A 17,345-nucleotide genomic window follows, 5' to 3' on the forward strand; every position below is an offset into this window, starting at 1 on the left:
TACTGATTTTTGTATTTAATTATTTAGCGGCCCGATAAGGTGGATGCTTTACGTCGGGTTTTTCTTGCACGACGGAGTTCACGTATCAGACGGCGTGCACGTGCTATTAAGTCTCCGTACACCCCAATGGTGCGAAGACACCGCAAGAAGAAGCCCGACTCGCCTGTCATCCCTCAAGAGTCCACTCCTATCGTTGAAGAGGCCCCTATCATTCCTCGAGAGTCCCCTTCCACCGTTCAAGAGGCCACTGTCATTGTTGAAGAGGTCCCTCCCACCATTCAAGAGCCCAATTCACATGGCGCCATATGTAAGATTCTTGAGAAACCCTCTGACGTGTCGGACATGATGGATAAGAGTTGGCTCTCGTATGAGTTACCGGCCAGTACCATTCCGGTATCTGAAGTGGAGAGGAGACAACTACCAGACACAATTCTGGATAACACCCTTTGGGCTAAGACCACAATTGATTTTTATCTACATGGGCGGAGCCAGGGGTGTTTCACTGACATATGCAAGTTCAACGATGATATCTATTTGTTGCTTGATCGGTCTTGGTGGGGCGTATTATTAGGGGTCGAAGACAATGGCTATTTCGATGGAGGGGTAAGTCTTATATTTTTCTTATATTTCAATTTGATTATTTTTTTTAAAATTTATGTAAGTCACTAATATATGTTTTTTTTTGTAAAACAGCATATCGATGCGTGGGTGTCACGTCTTCTAATAATTAGGAAACTTAATGAAAATAAAAGAAATACACGATATACAATTATGCCGACGTCTTTTAACGCCGTTCACTTGAAGAATCAACGAGATGAATCATTTACGTTGGGCAATGGACAAGCTAAACTTTATCCTGCATGGTGGGAGGTCGATAAGGTTAGTATTTATTTTAGATTGAGTTTAAAGGTATTCATAAATAAGTGCGCAAATAAATGAATTATTACTTATGATTGCAGGTGTTTATCCCTGTTTTGGAACGTAAACATTGGCTTCTCATCGAGCTTCAGCTCCCATCCCTTAAGGCAATAGTATATGACAGCATGATAAATTACATAGCATTGGCTGATTTAAGAGATATTATTAAGGGATGGAGCTCTCATTTGGCTAAATTCTTGGATGCGATAAATTATTGGACTCGTTCTGGAAACAAGAAGCCAAAGAAGCTCAATATTACAGTTAACAGAGACGAGACCGCACCACAACAAACGGAAGGAGTCAGAGGGGATTGTGGTCCTCTCGTATGCTTGGCGTTGGAGCGTTTGATCACAGGAAGTATAAAGTATCTACCTCCCACCGATAATGATAGAGCTGCAGTAGGCTTGTGGTTTCGGCATTATATGGCTAGATCGATATATACGAGACGCTGCCTACCTGCATCCGCATTGTAAAAATGTCCATAAACAATTGGTAAGTTTATAGGCTTTTGGTTTGAAAATGTTTGGTTAAGTACAAATAATTCAATAATTTGCTGTTTGTAGGCTTTAGATGTGTAGAAAGTGTTGTTTGAGCAAATGTTTGGTTTCTGCAGGTTAATCTCAGAAGTGAGCTGCGTGAAAATGATGTATGGCTGCAAAAGTTGATTCAATAGTAGATGAGGAAATAAGAATTATTGCTTATTTTTTGATTGTTTAATTGATTTGTAAAAGATGATTTGTAAAAGTTGATTTGTTTAATTAATGTGAACATTATTCTTATTTGTGCTTGTTTAATTGATTGAAATGTAATGGTTGATTTTGTTGATTTCAATCTGTATTATGTTGAAGGCAAAAATGACTATCACAATACGAAATGAAAATCGCAACGAGAGAATCGCAATGCGAAATGAAAATCGCATCGCGAAACTAAAATCGCAACGCGAAACTAAATTCGCGTTGCGATTTTCATTTCGCTTTGCGATTCCCTCGTTGCGATTTTCATTTCGCATTGCGATTCTCTCGTTGCGATTTTCATTTTGCATTGCGATAGTCATTTCCGCGTTGCGATTTTAGTTTCACGTTGCGATTTTGTCGTTGTGATTTTCATTTCGCATTGCGATTCTCTCGTTGCGATTTTCATTTCCGCGTTGCGATAGACATTAAGATGATTGCGAACGTCATTTCCGTGTTGCGATAGTAAAATGAATGCCTAATAAGTGATAACAACTGAACAGATCATAGCAATTTTCAAACTCAAGTTACTAATACATGCCTAACTGAAAATGTTAAAAGTTCACATATAAAATCCACATAATACAACGTTTGTATTTAAAAATCACCTAAGTTAACAGTCCCAAAAAGGTGAAGCCGGTTGTGATTGGGATTTTAAAGATGATTACAATTTTGATTGCCTTTTGCTTGACACCATATGAGCTTTGGATTTTGATGAGGATCCATATTTTGGTAGAGGAAAAGATGATTGTGATGGCACTGGTGATCCACATGTCAACCTTGTATGACCCATTTCCTTGCACCGACTACATGTCGATCTCTTCTTCTCTTCACCCTTAGACGGTATACGATCGTGACTTTTTGGTCGGCCAAGTAGCCTTCTATCCATGGCTGGTGGCAAAACTGTTTGTAAGTCATCTGGTATGTCCCACTCAGAAGGATGTGGACATGGGTAGACAATCTCGGCATAAGTCTGTCGATATACTTCTGTAGTGTAGCAATCCATAGCGTATGTGCTTGAATCATCTTGGTTTAGATGAAGAGAAACTTTTATAACATGGCCACACGGATAACCAGATGTTTTCCATTTCATACAACTACACGTCTTTGCATTTAGATCGACAATGCCATTTAAGTTATTATCCAGTACTTCAAACAAAGTGTTTGAACATGGTTCAACTCTCCATGACGTTGACTTCAGAATACGTTTCGTTATCTTTTTTTATGTCCATGGTGTAACACGATGTTCCAATTTTCCTGTAAATTTAAATAAATAATACTTAGTAAAATATATGATAAGTTACGAATTTAAAGAAATAATACCTGCATGGTTTCTTTTCTTGTAGTACCACTGTTGAATAGAGGCTCGAAAAAACTCCATTAACATAGTAATGGGTAATTTCCGGGAATGACGACTTAGAGCGTTGATTGATTCTGCACTATTAGACTTCATGAAACCATATCTTGCTCCAAGTTGATGTACTCTTTACCATCTTTCAAACCCGACATCTTCTAGTGTTTGAGCACACTAAGGCAAAACACGTCTTAAACAGTTTATATGCTTATTAAAATCCACTTCCCGATAAGCTTTTACAGCCTTCCAGTATGTCCATTTGTGATTTTTTATACCAGCAGACCTTGATTTTAGATTTCTATACAAATGAACACCACAAAGTCCATGAAAAGCATCTGGAAAACACCTTCTAACAGCGTTGTCAATTGAGTTTGCCCTATCGGATATGATTGTCAGATTGCTAATAGGACTTATGCAATCCCTAAGATGCCCCATAAACCATGTCCATGAATCAGAGGTTTCAGATTTGCCAACCCCGTAAGCTATTGGCAGTATCACATTGTTAGCATCCATGGCTACTGTTAATAAGTTTACTCCAAGGTATCGACCTTTTAAATGTGCTCCGTCAACTATAATAACTGGGCGCATGCAATTAATAAACGAACGAATCTACAAAATCATATACACAAGAAATATAATCATTTAAATGTAAAATGCATGTAACTAACAAAAATGAGTCAAAAAAATTATATTGATTTACTAACCGCAGCACCAATGGCGATAAACAGCAACTCAAAGCGTCCATCTCTATCTGTTTTGATATGAGTTACCAACCCAGGAATTTTCAGTTTTAAACTGTGACAATAAGCCGACAGTTGGGAAACGATGCTTCTGGAGACCCCCTCAACAATTCCAAGGCATAACATTTGGCTCTCCAAGCTTGAGAATATGAGATACTAATCTTGAACCGAGCATTCATGTCAGTCATAATTTCATGTCCCCGATATACCCTACCATTCAAAAACATTAACTCAGCCAGAAAACCACCCAACACCTTTTTGTTTGCCTGTCTATGGTGAGGAAAAACTTGGGTTCTTGAACATGTATGTTTATCAATAAAAGTCCTAATTTGAAACATTTCGCAATCTTTTATCCTCTTTGCAATCATACGCCACATACAGTTTTTGTCAATCATACATCTTGTTTCGAAACGATCTTTGCTTGATTTGTTAACTTTTAGTTGATAGCCATCTTCCACACATTTCGTATACAAAGCTATCTTCAAGTCTTTCTTTGTATCAAAACAATCATCTTTCTTGATACGAATAATTTTTGTGTAATAATCAACTGCTATCTTTACCAACTCTTCTTCCGGTATCTGAAGTAATTCTGGCATATTCCAGTTTTACTCCCGTGGCATTTTCTTCGGGGACTTTTCTTTGGGGATTTCTTCTTCTTCTTTTTCTTCTTCAGTGTTATATGAATTACAGAATGGATGTTCAACATGTTCATTTACAGTCGTAACTTCCTCCTCATTATCATCAACAACATCTTCCTCGGCAACGGCTGTTTCATCATCAAAATTCGGGTATTGACCAATATCAAAATCATTACAGGCAGGGTCTGTTTCTTCTTCTGAAAAATCATCAAAATCCGAGTATTGACCAAGATCAAAGTCCGGGTATTGACCAAGATCAAATTTCGAATACTGACTAGTACTCACAATTTTTTTTGTTGGCTCATCATCGTCTAACTGGTCAATATGAAAACCGGAATTTGGTGCTGAACGTTGATTGGGATTTGGATTAGGGAAAAGGTTGTGGGTTTTGAGATTGTGTTTGGTATTGGAAATGTGGTGAAACAATATTTTCTTGGTGATGAAATTATGGTGGAACCATTAAATTTTGAGCACCATAAACTGGGGTTGAAAAACTTAGTTGATTACTACCCGCTACTGACCCAACTTCACTACTTCTAGGTTCAACAACATACAATGTAACATCATCACTTGAAACACTAATGTAAGCAATGAATCGTTCAACATCTTCATTGTCGGTTAACAAATAAACTTTACCATTTCTCTGATAAGATAGCCTAAATCCACTTAGGGGCTCTAAATTCAATTTATTTGGAACACGTAACATTAGAGTTTCATAAGTTAACTTTTTTTAATGACAGTTTTAGTTGAAGATTCATGGGTAAAGGCATATATTGTAAAACACCATGAACATTCTCTCATGACCCTCCAAAACACAAATCTATCCAAACATGATCAACATTAGATGATTTCATTATTGTAAATTAATTTACTAAACAAACGAGCTGCGAAACTAAAACTTGTTGCCGGATGGGGAAGGATGTCGTTGGATATAGGAACGGATGTCGCCGGAGAGAGTGATAGATGGAGATGGAATGAGTTGCGATTTAGGGATTTAGGTTATGAGTTGCTGCTGCTGCGTAGTTATATACCCAAAACATTTGTGTTGCGAAATTAAAACCTGTTGCGAATTCAGAAATCGAGTTGCGAATTTGAAATTCAGTATTGCGATTACGTATTCGCAACGCGATTACGTATTCGCAACGCGATTACGTATTCGCGTTGCGATTTACCAAATTCGTGTTGCGATTTACATATTCGCAATGCGAATTAGGGAAATCGCAATGCGATAGTCAGAATCGCGTTGCGAATCTAGAAACTGATTTGCGATACCGGAGATCGCGTTGCGAATTATCGATCGCATTGCGATTTAGTTGGTCATTTTGGCAAATCCAAAAAAAGTTGGTTAAAATCGTATATTATAAGGCATTTTTGGTCACTGAGGTTATTTTCTCTATATTATATAGTTTTGAAAATGATTTTTGAATATATATAAATATATATATATATTATATAGTTTGCAAATGATTTTTGAATATATATATATATATATATATATATAATATAGTTTTTGAAAATATTTTGAAAATATATATAATATATAGTTTTTGAAAACATTTTAAATATATATATATAATATATAGTTTTCGAAAACATTTTAAAAACTTATATAATATAGTTTTGAAATCATTTTGAAAACTTATATAATATATAGTTTTAAACATTTTTGAAAACATATATAATATATAGTTTAAAACATTTTTGAAAACTATATAATATATTTTGAAAACATTTTAAAAAATATATAATATATAGTTTTAAAATATTTTTGAAAATATATATATTATATAGTTTTTGTAAATATTTTATATTTATAATATATTATTATTATTATTATTATTATTATTATTATTATTATTTTATTAACACTTTTCTTTTCTTATTTTTTGGTCCAATAAGGGTCCAAGACATGCCTGTCTGACCCAACAGGCCAAGGAAGGGTAAAGCCCAACAACCCGAGCCCAACTGCCTGACCCAGTAGTGGCTAGGGTTGCATCATTAGCAGAGGCACTGCATGTGAGGGGCTCGAGGGGCGCGTGAGGACCACGCGCCAGTCAAAGCACGCGAGATGGCCTGCCGAGATCCCCTGGACTGAACCATCCCGGAGTGTTCGGTCAACCAACAACCCACAAATCCGAGATCATCGGGACCCAAACGACCCCTTCGAAGGCTATAAAAGGGAGCCTCGTCGGAAGACAAGAACCACAGAACCAACATCAAACGATTGGAGAGCAACCCATATACGAAACAACGATCCAACAACAACATCGAACCAAAAACAACCACAATAGCCAACACCAAAACACCAAAAAAATAACAAATAAAATAAAGCAAGTAAAGATATCAAAAACGAATGAGCACAGAGGAGCTTTGTCGGCACAGAGGAGCTTTGTCGGGGCAGAGATCTTCGGTCGCCGAGAAAAACGAAAAAGGGTAAAACAATCTAAACTTTTTCTAAATCTACGTCGCCATGGATATTTTTTGGGTGTTTGGGCTTTGGTTTTGGGTTTGGGTCGCTGAGAGAAAGGAGTGGTCGACAGTGGTTATCGGCGTTGGAGCGCGGCTACTAATAGTGGTCAGCTATTCCTCCGACGAGGAAATTCTATAGAGAAGCCAGCCAAAGCTTCTATCTCTTAGAGAGAGAGTGAAAACGAACAAATGAGATATTTTAGGCCTTTAAGGCCGAATTTTGGGTATTTATACCCTCCCTGAAACTACGTCATTTTGGGGAGGGATCTCTACGTAATTTTGAGAATGGGTAAATTACACCCTCAGTCCCTATAATTTTATACCTTTTCATTTTAGTCATCGAAGTTAAGTTTCAGTATTTTTAATTTGGATTTCCAATTTTATTATATTTATATTTTAGTCACTATTTGGTATTTAGGATTAATTATTGTTTAGTCCTCCTAACCTCTTTTTTTTATTTTATAGCTAATTTTTTAGCATCCATTTGATCCATAAATTTTGATTTATTTCAATATGATCCTTTAAATTTTTTTTATTTACTCGTAATTTTAATAATTTTATTTTCATTTTCTTTATTATTATTATTATTATTCTGATTTATTTAATATTTTTGTTATTTTATTTTATTTTTTATCTTTTTCCTTTCATTTATTTAACATTAATTTCTTCTTATCTAACATTTTTTTTTACTTTTTAGGGATTCTTTCAATCGATCAGAGGTAATTAATTCGAATTGAATTTATAAATTTTAATTTTAATTTTTGTCATTAAAACAACCAACAAATTAATTGGCACCGAAAGGGCAGTTCAAGGGTGCTAATCATTCATTGACTGTAACTTACTCCCGAATCCGACATATTTATGGTAAAACGCAGATCATGTAAGATGGTGCCTGATAAACCTAAAATTTATTTTTAAAATGATCGATGACGGCTCTAATGTATTTTATTTCAAGTCGAAACCTAATTCCGGACCCACCCAAAAGACGACTGCGACACATATGCGTTACACTTTTGATCAGGGAGAATAGACGGGTGAATGAGATTTTGAGAATAAGAAGACGAGCTAAGAAGATTTATTAAATGAGGAGGTGAGTGCTGCAATCGATGAAGGATAGATCATTCAATCGATAATTTATTGTTGGATAATGATAAAGGGAGATTGATGAAGAGTCTTTTTGAGAACTTGAAAAAAAAGTTCTCTTTTCAGTCTCAGTTAGGGTATAAATACTCCGATTGTAGTGTAACTGTTGCCAGATCTAAGATTATAATGCAGTAATGCTAGACAATACGAAACCTTTCTAATGATATTCAAGAAAAAATATTCTAGAACAATTCATAGAAATAAAAGAATTCTTCCTCTACGACAAAATGATAAAAGAATACTTGAAAATACATATACAAAAATTGCGTATAGGAATCCACAAAGAAACTCCTATTAGTAAGTTATTAGTTTGTACAGATATAACTGTCAATTATCATATTTGATTGTCAAACTCGCATCGGTTGTCGATGAACAAGGATTCTGAGTGGCCATCTCACTAGGATAACTTCGAAAATGATGATATTTTCAAAAGATTTTCAAAGGTTTCGTTTAGTGGATACTCTAGTTGATTATATCGACCAAAGGTTAATATTTTTCCACGAGTTTACTATATATATATAAAAGTTAAAAATACATTTATTTTTACTTTAAATGTAAAAAAGAAAAATCAATTTTGGTCCCAATAAAAGCCGAAAATCTCGTGACAATTTCAGCAAACCCAACTACCAAGCCCTTTAGCTATTAACCTCTGCTTCGCTTCTTTCATATCACAAAAAAGGATAACAAATCAACGGTCAGGATTGTATTCTTACATGTGCTGTCTCTCTCTCTGTATTTGATTTTAAACAACTGTATGACTCCACCTCCTACACTGCATTTATTCTTGCCTCCATCATCTTCATTTACACCGTCACCGCACTCTATCTTTTCCTCTAACGCGTCTCCTACCTCTTCAATCGTCTCCCACTACTTTCTTCTATTTAATTTAATTTAATTTAATTTATATTTAGAAAATAGCTTGGCCAGTGTTTTTTATCATATGATAGAATTATAAGGGTAAAGTACACAAAATGGTCATTTGACTGTATGATATTACTTTGTTAAGTTTCTTAATTATTAAAAATTATAAAATAATTCTCCGAATATAGGGTATTACTTTGTTGAGTTACTCAACTATTAAAATTTATAAAATGATCATTCGCCTATTCATATGTTTTAAATTTATCATTTTTTGTTAAAAATTAATGATCATTTGAGCTGAAAGTTAACCTGTTGATTATAATATGATAACATTTGATTAGTGGCAGATGTATGTTTATTTCAGAGTGGGCATATGTCCACCATGAAATCCGAATTTCTTTAAGTTTGTTGTTATTTTACTAATGGTGTCCACCCTAAAATTTTATTTGTGTCTACCCCATAGAAAAAATTTCCACGTGTCCACCCTGAAAAATATTTTTAGATTTATCGCTACATCTGATCTTGAAATCTAAAACGACTATACAATTTGAATGATTCTTAGATCAAATTTTATCATATTTTAGTTAGCATGTTAATGTCCAACTAAGACAATTATCAATTTTTTTAATAGAAAATAAAAAATTTAGAATATATGATTAGTAAAATAACCAGTTCCTCTAATAACTAGTTGATCTAGTGGGATGAGACACTAGATTCCTTAAGTAAGATCAAAAGTTTGAAACCTGATATTTGCGAATGGAGCAAACTGGATTAGGAGGGTTGGATTAGTCGATCAATAAATCGGATACTAATGATTAATTCAAAAAAAAGTGACCAGCTCCTTAGGTGACTATTTTTTAGCTTTTAATAATTGAGAGACTTAACAAAACATCACATTATAGTTAATGAATTATTTTATAACTTTTAATAGTTGATGAACATACAAAAACAATATAATATAATAGAGGATCATTTATGTAATTTACCCTTGAAAATAATGACATATATTCAGATTTCTTGAAATCCGTTAGCATTCTCAAAATTAATAAATATAAAAATATCAGCAGACCCATTTTGAATTTCACTGAACGAATTTTGTAAAGAAAGGTTGAAATCGAAGTGGTTCGAAAATGCCAACGATTAGAGTTCCGGCCAACAAGAAGACCACGACTTTAACGGTTAGTTTTCTCTGAAATTTATTCTCCATTTCTTTCATGATCTTTCTAATATTTCTTAACAGGTTGCGGTAAAATGTAGACCGTTAAATCAGAGGGAGACGGAGAGCGGCCGCGACATTGTTAGACTGAAAGACAACAAGGTACGTCAACCTTTTCTTCGCTTTTCAAATTTTTTATTTGAAAATCTGAGAATCACAAAAATTTTGTGACCTTGAAGGAAGTGGTAGTGTTAGATCCCGACTTATCAAAGGACTATTTGGATCGCATTCAAAATCGTACCAAAGAGAAAAAGTATTCTTTCGATCACGCCTTTGGTCCTCACTCTACAAATTTGGTACTATTTCTCTCGCTTTTTAGAACTTTAAATTTCTTTTTCCAATGCTGATGCTTAGAAGCTTTGCAGTTTTTGTTAATGGAATTGGAAACAATAAGTTGAAATCTGAAATGACGAGGTTAGCTTTATGTTTAGTATAAATTGTGTGATAGAGATCATAAAATCATGATTTCTCATGACTGCGACTCCTACGCGTGAACTTATTTAGTCTTTACTAAATATATTTGTCATTTTCATAATTTTGGTGACTACCAGACCCAAGGTCCTCCCGAGTTTTTGTCTCCAAATGAAGCACTAGTTTAACCAAGCAGAAGTTCCTAGAAAAGGGAAAAAGGAAAAGGAAAATGAGAAGATGATTATGATATGTTGACCATGTAATTATTGTTTTGGTATGAACCACGGATGGTCATGTAATTTTGATGGCTATAAATTTATATAGTAATTTCTTCTTGTTGCGACTGCAGTGCACCATTGTGTGCTCATCTTTTTTTTTTTCTTAGAAGGTAACTGTAAGGATAGCCAGGGCTTTCATGATTCTTCTATTTTATGTTTATTTTCCACCACATTGGACTCCTCAGAAGTCTAGCATAAAGAATAGTGATGATAATATGAGTAACCTGGAGCTTGGTTAGTTTATATTGGCATTAGTGTGTTATTCAGTGAACCATACTGAACAAAATACAGTTTGGATGCTCCACTTATTTTATATATTTAACAGAAGGCGCTTTAAGTACTCACATTTCGATTTTGTTTATATAACAATCCTGTTGTCTAACTTGTTCAGGACACCTATCGGAAATGTATATCTACTGTAATCTCAGGAGTTGTACAAGGTCTTAATGCAACCGTATTTGCCTATGGTTCAACCGGAAGGTAACAAAAAGATGTACTGGCATATCTATATTCTCATAATCGAATGTTCATACAGAGTATATAAGACAAGATGTTTGTTTTGAATGATATGGCCAAGGGTGTTGTCATTTCTTTGGGTTTTCATTCTGTCCAAAAACCTAAATCTTTTTCTAAAAGAATTCAGTGTGTTTGCACAGTTATCTAAGGCTTATCTCTTGAGATATTTGCATCTCTGTGTCAGTTTTTCAATTATAAAAGTTCGACTATTTTATGCATCTGCAGTGGTAAAACTTATACTATGGTAGGGACACAACATGACCCTGGACTCATGGTTCTCAGTTTACACACAATCTTTGATCTTATTAAAAGGGATAAGAGCTCTGATGAATTTGAAGTTACTTGTTCCTATATTGAAGTCTACAATGAGGTATAGAACAGGTTTTTACTAAGAAACCTATTTCCTTCCAAGTTCGCATAGTATGTTTGTTTAACTACATTTTTTTGAAATATACGTTATTGAATTTTCATTTTCTAATGTTTTTAGGTTATATATGATTTGCTCGAAAAATCATCAGGTTCTTTGGAACTTAGAGAGGATCCTGAGCAGGGAATAATTGTTGCTGGCCTAAGATGCATTAAGGTTCGGCTTCTTATCTATCAATTTTAAGCTTCTGGACTGAATATATTAAATCTTAGTGTTATTTATCAGGCAAAACATTGATTTCTGTCTTTACATTGGAGTGGTACATTATTTATCGAAGTTGGAGAAGAGATCCTACACAGTGCATGTGGTGGATTTTTCCCTCTCTTTTAAGAAATTTTAATCAGACGGTGTATTAAGTAATATTTTATGCTTAAGCTAGAAATTATATAACAAGATTACTTGACATATTTTATCTTCTTTTTCTAAATTATTGATGGAAAGAAATCTATTCTGTTCTGAAATTAAAGTATGACCTGTTTTGTTTCTTTAGTTAAATATAATAAACAGAGTCCAATATAAAGTATATAACCAATACAAGAAGCAATTATCAAGGTTGTAGTGTAAAATATTGTTAATCATTCTTTACTTCAGTAGCAAGATAATACAAACTTCCCGTGAGTGGTATACCAATATCTTCTATACTTCAAATGGTATGTGATTATTTCTCTATTGTGGGAGTGATTCAATATGGCTTTTCAAAGTTTGGTTTAGATTCGTGGCTTTTTAGAATGCATAACAATATGAATTTTCATGTCTGTTTTAGTTCTTATTAAGGGTACCCTTTTATGATTCACCCTAAAATGGGCTTGTACTAAGCATTAAAAGCAGGGTGTTAACTACCTCCGTTTCGAAATTCTTCCACTCAAAAGAGACAAGAGTCTCTTTTTTCACCAAGCATCCAGCAATCTTGGACCACAAGCAGTTTTATTGTTTTCTTTTTTTGGTGGATGAAATTCATATATTAGGATTTTTTTTTTCTACGTAAAATATTGGTGTTCCAACTTTTCATTCTTTTTCAGTCAAGGTCCTGGTTTATGGGTGAGTGTTGTGTCCTTGATGCTCTGTGGTCTATGTTGATTTCTCCTTCATCAGGTTCATTCAGCTGATAAGATTCTTGAACTTTTAAATTTGGGAAATAGTCGAAGAAAAACAGAAAGCACTGAGGCTAATGCGACATCGTCAAGGTGAGGAAGCATTAAAGTAGAATCTTACTCTTGTTACAATGTATTGCTCACCTTTGCATTGGGTTTTATCTAATGTTACTTCCATATTTGTTCCTACTTCTGATTTTGAATGTTTTATTTCTCTCAATTGCTGTATCCTTTTACATAATCTCATATAAAATTATCTTCAATCAACTAGATCACATGCAGTGCTGGAGATTACTGTGAGAAGAAAACAGAGAAACAAATATAAAAATCAAGTCATGCGAGGAAAACTTGCACTTGTGGATCTTGCTGGCAGTGAAAGAGCTTCTGAAACAAACAGTGGGGGGCAAAAGCTTCGGGATGGAGCTAACATTAATCGTTCACTTCTTGCTTTAGCAAACTGCATCAATGCTCTAGGGAAACAACAAAAGAAGGGTCTTGCCTATGTTCCATACCGTAATAGGTATATCTTAGTAGATATTGTAGTATGGAAGACTGAGCCCTCACTGATGCGGCTATTGGCAATTTGCAGTAAACTGACAAGGATACTTAAAGATGTCTGAGTGGTAACTCTCAGACAGTGATGGTTGCGACCATATCTCCAGCAGATAATCAGTATCATCACACTGTGAATACTCTGAAATATGCAGACAGGGCGAAAGAAATAAAGACTCACATCCAGGTGAGGCTGAATATTCCTTTTGGAAGACATTATTCATACTTCCCCAGAACGTAAGATTGGGTGGTTTCATGAGGGTTATTTCTGTTCCTTTTTTATGCATATGCCTGTGAGGCTGTGACTCCTTTTAAGAACAAATTCTGATAAGTTCATGTAACTCCTTTTCTGTGGTGTACTATGTATCATTTTTTAGCTTCAGTTTTCTTGCTGTATTTGTCTTTCTTTTCGCTCAGCTTTAGAGCAATAAAGTCTTTTATCGTGCTGTAATGCCACACTGTCTTTCTTTTCAGAAAAATATTGGCACAATCGATACACATGTATCTGATTATCAGCGAATGATTGACAATCTTCAGGTACGCTTTTGATGAATTTACATAGAAATTGTTAATTGCAACCTTATGTAGTGTGATACTTTGTTGGTTGTCTAGATTGAAGTTTGCCGATTGAAGAAAGAACTAGCAGAAAAAGAATCACAGTTGAGTGTCAAACCACCAGAAAAGGCTGCTGATGATGAATTGTCTTGGTTAAATGTTTTGAGCCAAGAAATAAGTGAAAATGTTCAGGAGCGTATAAACTTACAGAAGGCATTATTTGAACTTGAGGAAACAAATCTTCAAAACCGCACAGAACTTCAGCACCTTGATGATGCTATTGCAAAACAACCGGTTAGACTTACACATTTCCTTCTTTGATGTTTCTCTATCATGAAAAATGGCATTTTTCTCTTGTTCCATGACAGTTTTTTGAACTATGATACCTAGATGTAAGTGAACTACAGAATGTTTTGAGTTATTAGACTGGCAACCCATCCAATTATCAACTCACCTACTGATTACCGACCCAACACCTTTCAGCCTATCGGTTTCCTTTTCCCCCTAGCTGTCATGTGGTATGCAAGTGTGAGGCCGTGAATGGATTTACTTGTATCATTTTCTGAAATTTAGTTTTTCCATTATGTAACTAGGCTTCTGAAAAGGATGGTGCTATTTCTGAAGCTCTGAGAGTTAGGAGGCAAGATATTCTTGATAACATCCGTGACAATGACGAGGCCGGTGTTAATTACCAAAAGGTAAACTTTGCTTCTATAGAGGCTTATATGGTTACAATCTCTTTTTTTTTTTCATTATGTCGAATGATTAATCTTCTTATAGGAAATTGAAGCAAATGAAAAGCATCGTTTCCAACTCCAAGGTATGATTGAGGAAGCAATCAGTAACAATGGCAGTAAAACCTACTTGCGCATTCTCAGTCAATACAGACTCCTGGTGAGCGTACAGTGGATTTTCTTTACTTTTCGTACCTATTTTTTATCATCAACTTCAAGATGGTGAAACAGCTTATGCCGAAGTCTCACAGTTTTCTTTATATTGTTATGCAGGGGATGGCTAATACTGAGCTTCAGTTTGAAATGGCAATGAGAGATCAGATAATTCACAACCAAAGAGGCACAAAGGAACCTTTGGAACTTGATCATGGGGTTGGGACTCGACGAGAAGCAGATATTGGACCTCGCTGCCAAGCAGGGAATAACAATTGAAGATTGGACAATGACACGCTATCCAGGGATTTCAAACAGCAGGCAATCACACAATTTGGCTTCTGGAGGACACGCTTCTTTCAGTTATGGTCTTTCCATCAACCAATGGCATTCAAGATCATCTTGCATCTACCAGAAGTATCAACATGTTGGTTCAAAATCATTTTCCCAAGACCGCTGGGATTTGTCTCCTACGTTTTGCAGGGAGGAGCACCATAGCTCCTACTACTTACTAGCTCATGATAACTCTCCTCCGTGTGCCAGATTTAGGAATAGTAGTGATAACTGGGTTGGCGCTTGTCATCCTGTCCCTTGGTTTGGCTCCCCTGATAAGCTTCCTCGAGATTTGCAGAAATCATACCCAGAGATGATAACTCCTGCATCATCACGCCATCTATCAGCTCCAGCAGTCGGTGCAGATTTTGGACAGGGACAAAAGGTAGGATTTAGTCGTTGGTCCTTCTTCAATTATATTTTGATGTACTTTTCGGCGTAAAATTATATACATATAGACCGGTCATTTTATTCTTATAGCATATTATCTTTTACACAGGACGTTATGAGGCAAAACCTATACAACAAGGGTCCTCATGGTGCAATCAGTAGCAGCAGCCCAGATATGTTGAAAGGAGAGATAGTGAATCATGGACTGACATCCAATGGTTTATCGGGATTTATGCGTTCCGAACAAGGCTTGAGTACACACAGCTCAAGACATACGGTCCGAAACTCCAACCATGCAAGCGTTCCCTGCATTCCTTCATAAACTTAAGCTCATCCCTCCATTTCTGTAAAGTTTTCTTTCAATTTTTAATTGTTTTGTTTTCTTTTCTCCAGTGTTGATGTATGTACATGAATTAGGATGAATTGGTAGCTGAATTCTGTGGAGAGAGGAGGGCTTATAAACCCACGCCGCGGAATGTAGTTAGTTCTTTTGGTATAACCACCGGTATTAACCGACTAATCTGAATCGGAACGCTGTTAGTATTGTATCATAGTAAAACACACACATACTTTCAATTTAATTACTCAAATCCAAGTTTGTGTTAATATTACCTACTTGTTTAAGTCCCCTACTTTACCTTTTAGACTTCTACTTTTCGAATTTACAATTTAAGCCCAAATTTTAACCACACCAATGCCTAAAACGATTTCAATGTTACTCTTAATTGCCTATGTCGTAAAAGCCGTTAAAAACTATTATTTGACTGCATTACGTCTATAAATTTTTAAAAAGTTAATTTTTTTAAAAAAAACTTAAATTTATATATGTATGTATTTAAAATAAACCTAAAATTTCTTTAAAATCACAAAATACCCCAAACCTAAAATTATATAAGCGTTGTTGGACATTGTTTTGAATCAAATAGGAAATGGAGAAGAAGGCATGAGTAAGAAGATTTGAAGGGAAAGTTGCAATCGTGTCTGTTTCAACTCAAGGCATCGATTTCGCTATCGTCACCTCTTCTCGCAAGAAGGTATATAGCTATAACAATCAGAATCTATTACGTGTTCATTCATTAATCACTAACAAAACATTCCCAATATACTCATATCTAATGCAACTTATTATGTTTTTGAGTTGCATTTACATGAAAACATGGACGAGACAGTTTGAAAACTTATAGTTTAGACCAGGGACGAACTCAAAAATTTATGTTAGGGGGTTCGAATATAAGAAATTATATTACAAATGTCAGGGGTGCAAAATTACAAAATGTCGGAGGATGCGGAATTAGATAATCAATAGAAAATACAAAATAAAAATTACATAAGATATAAGAAAGTTTAAAATTTCTAGGGGGTGCAACTGCACCCCAACACCCCCTCGATTAATCCCTAGTTTAGACCATACCAAGATATAAAAAATGATTTACGTTTAACCAGAATTCGTTTTGAAAAAGGGTTCGGGAGTCGATTACGTGTAGGGAATGATTAGCACCCCACAATGCCCGAAATCGGTACCTAGGCGATTATACGTCATCTGAATATTGAAATTCACAAATTTAAATGTATATTTAAATTATGGTCCTATTTAAAAAAGAAAAATAAAATATAAGAGGTATTATTTTATACGAACAATCCTCAAATATAGTTTCTTTGTCAGTTAAGGGGGCATTTTCATGGATTCCCCATACAAAATAATATTGCCCTAATTTTAATAAATTATATATATATAAACTTGAATATAAAAAGGTGTTACTTTATATGGACAATCATTGGGAACATGATCCTCGTCAGTTAAGGCATGTTTCTATGAATTCCCTATACAAAGTAAC

General features: G+C 34.9%; 1 protein-coding gene across 1 annotated transcript; it reads left to right on the forward strand.

Annotated features, from left to right (window-relative positions):
* Positions 1-9,947: 9,947 nt before the first annotated feature.
* LOC120166970 (kinesin-like protein KIN-8B) lies at positions 9,948-16,060 on the forward strand. Its single transcript, XM_039176120.1, is given in 17 exon segments — positions 9,948-10,032; positions 10,095-10,172; positions 10,250-10,366; positions 11,151-11,239; positions 11,501-11,645; positions 11,763-11,858; positions 12,795-12,886; positions 13,065-13,313; positions 13,383-13,405; positions 13,408-13,532; positions 13,820-13,882; positions 13,958-14,194; positions 14,494-14,598; positions 14,681-14,794; positions 14,908-14,969; positions 14,971-15,505; positions 15,620-16,060. Coding segments are annotated over 17 exon segments (2,391 nt in total). The 5' UTR covers positions 9,948-9,984; the 3' UTR covers positions 15,833-16,060.
* The last annotated feature ends 1,285 nt before the right edge of the window (positions 16,061-17,345 follow it).

This window comes from Hibiscus syriacus, unplaced genomic scaffold, assembly GCF_006381635.1.
Source record: "Hibiscus syriacus cultivar Baekdansim isolate YM2019G1 unplaced genomic scaffold, ASM638163v2 tig00111650_pilon, whole genome shotgun sequence".
NCBI classification, from domain to species: domain Eukaryota; kingdom Viridiplantae; phylum Streptophyta; class Magnoliopsida; order Malvales; family Malvaceae; genus Hibiscus; species Hibiscus syriacus.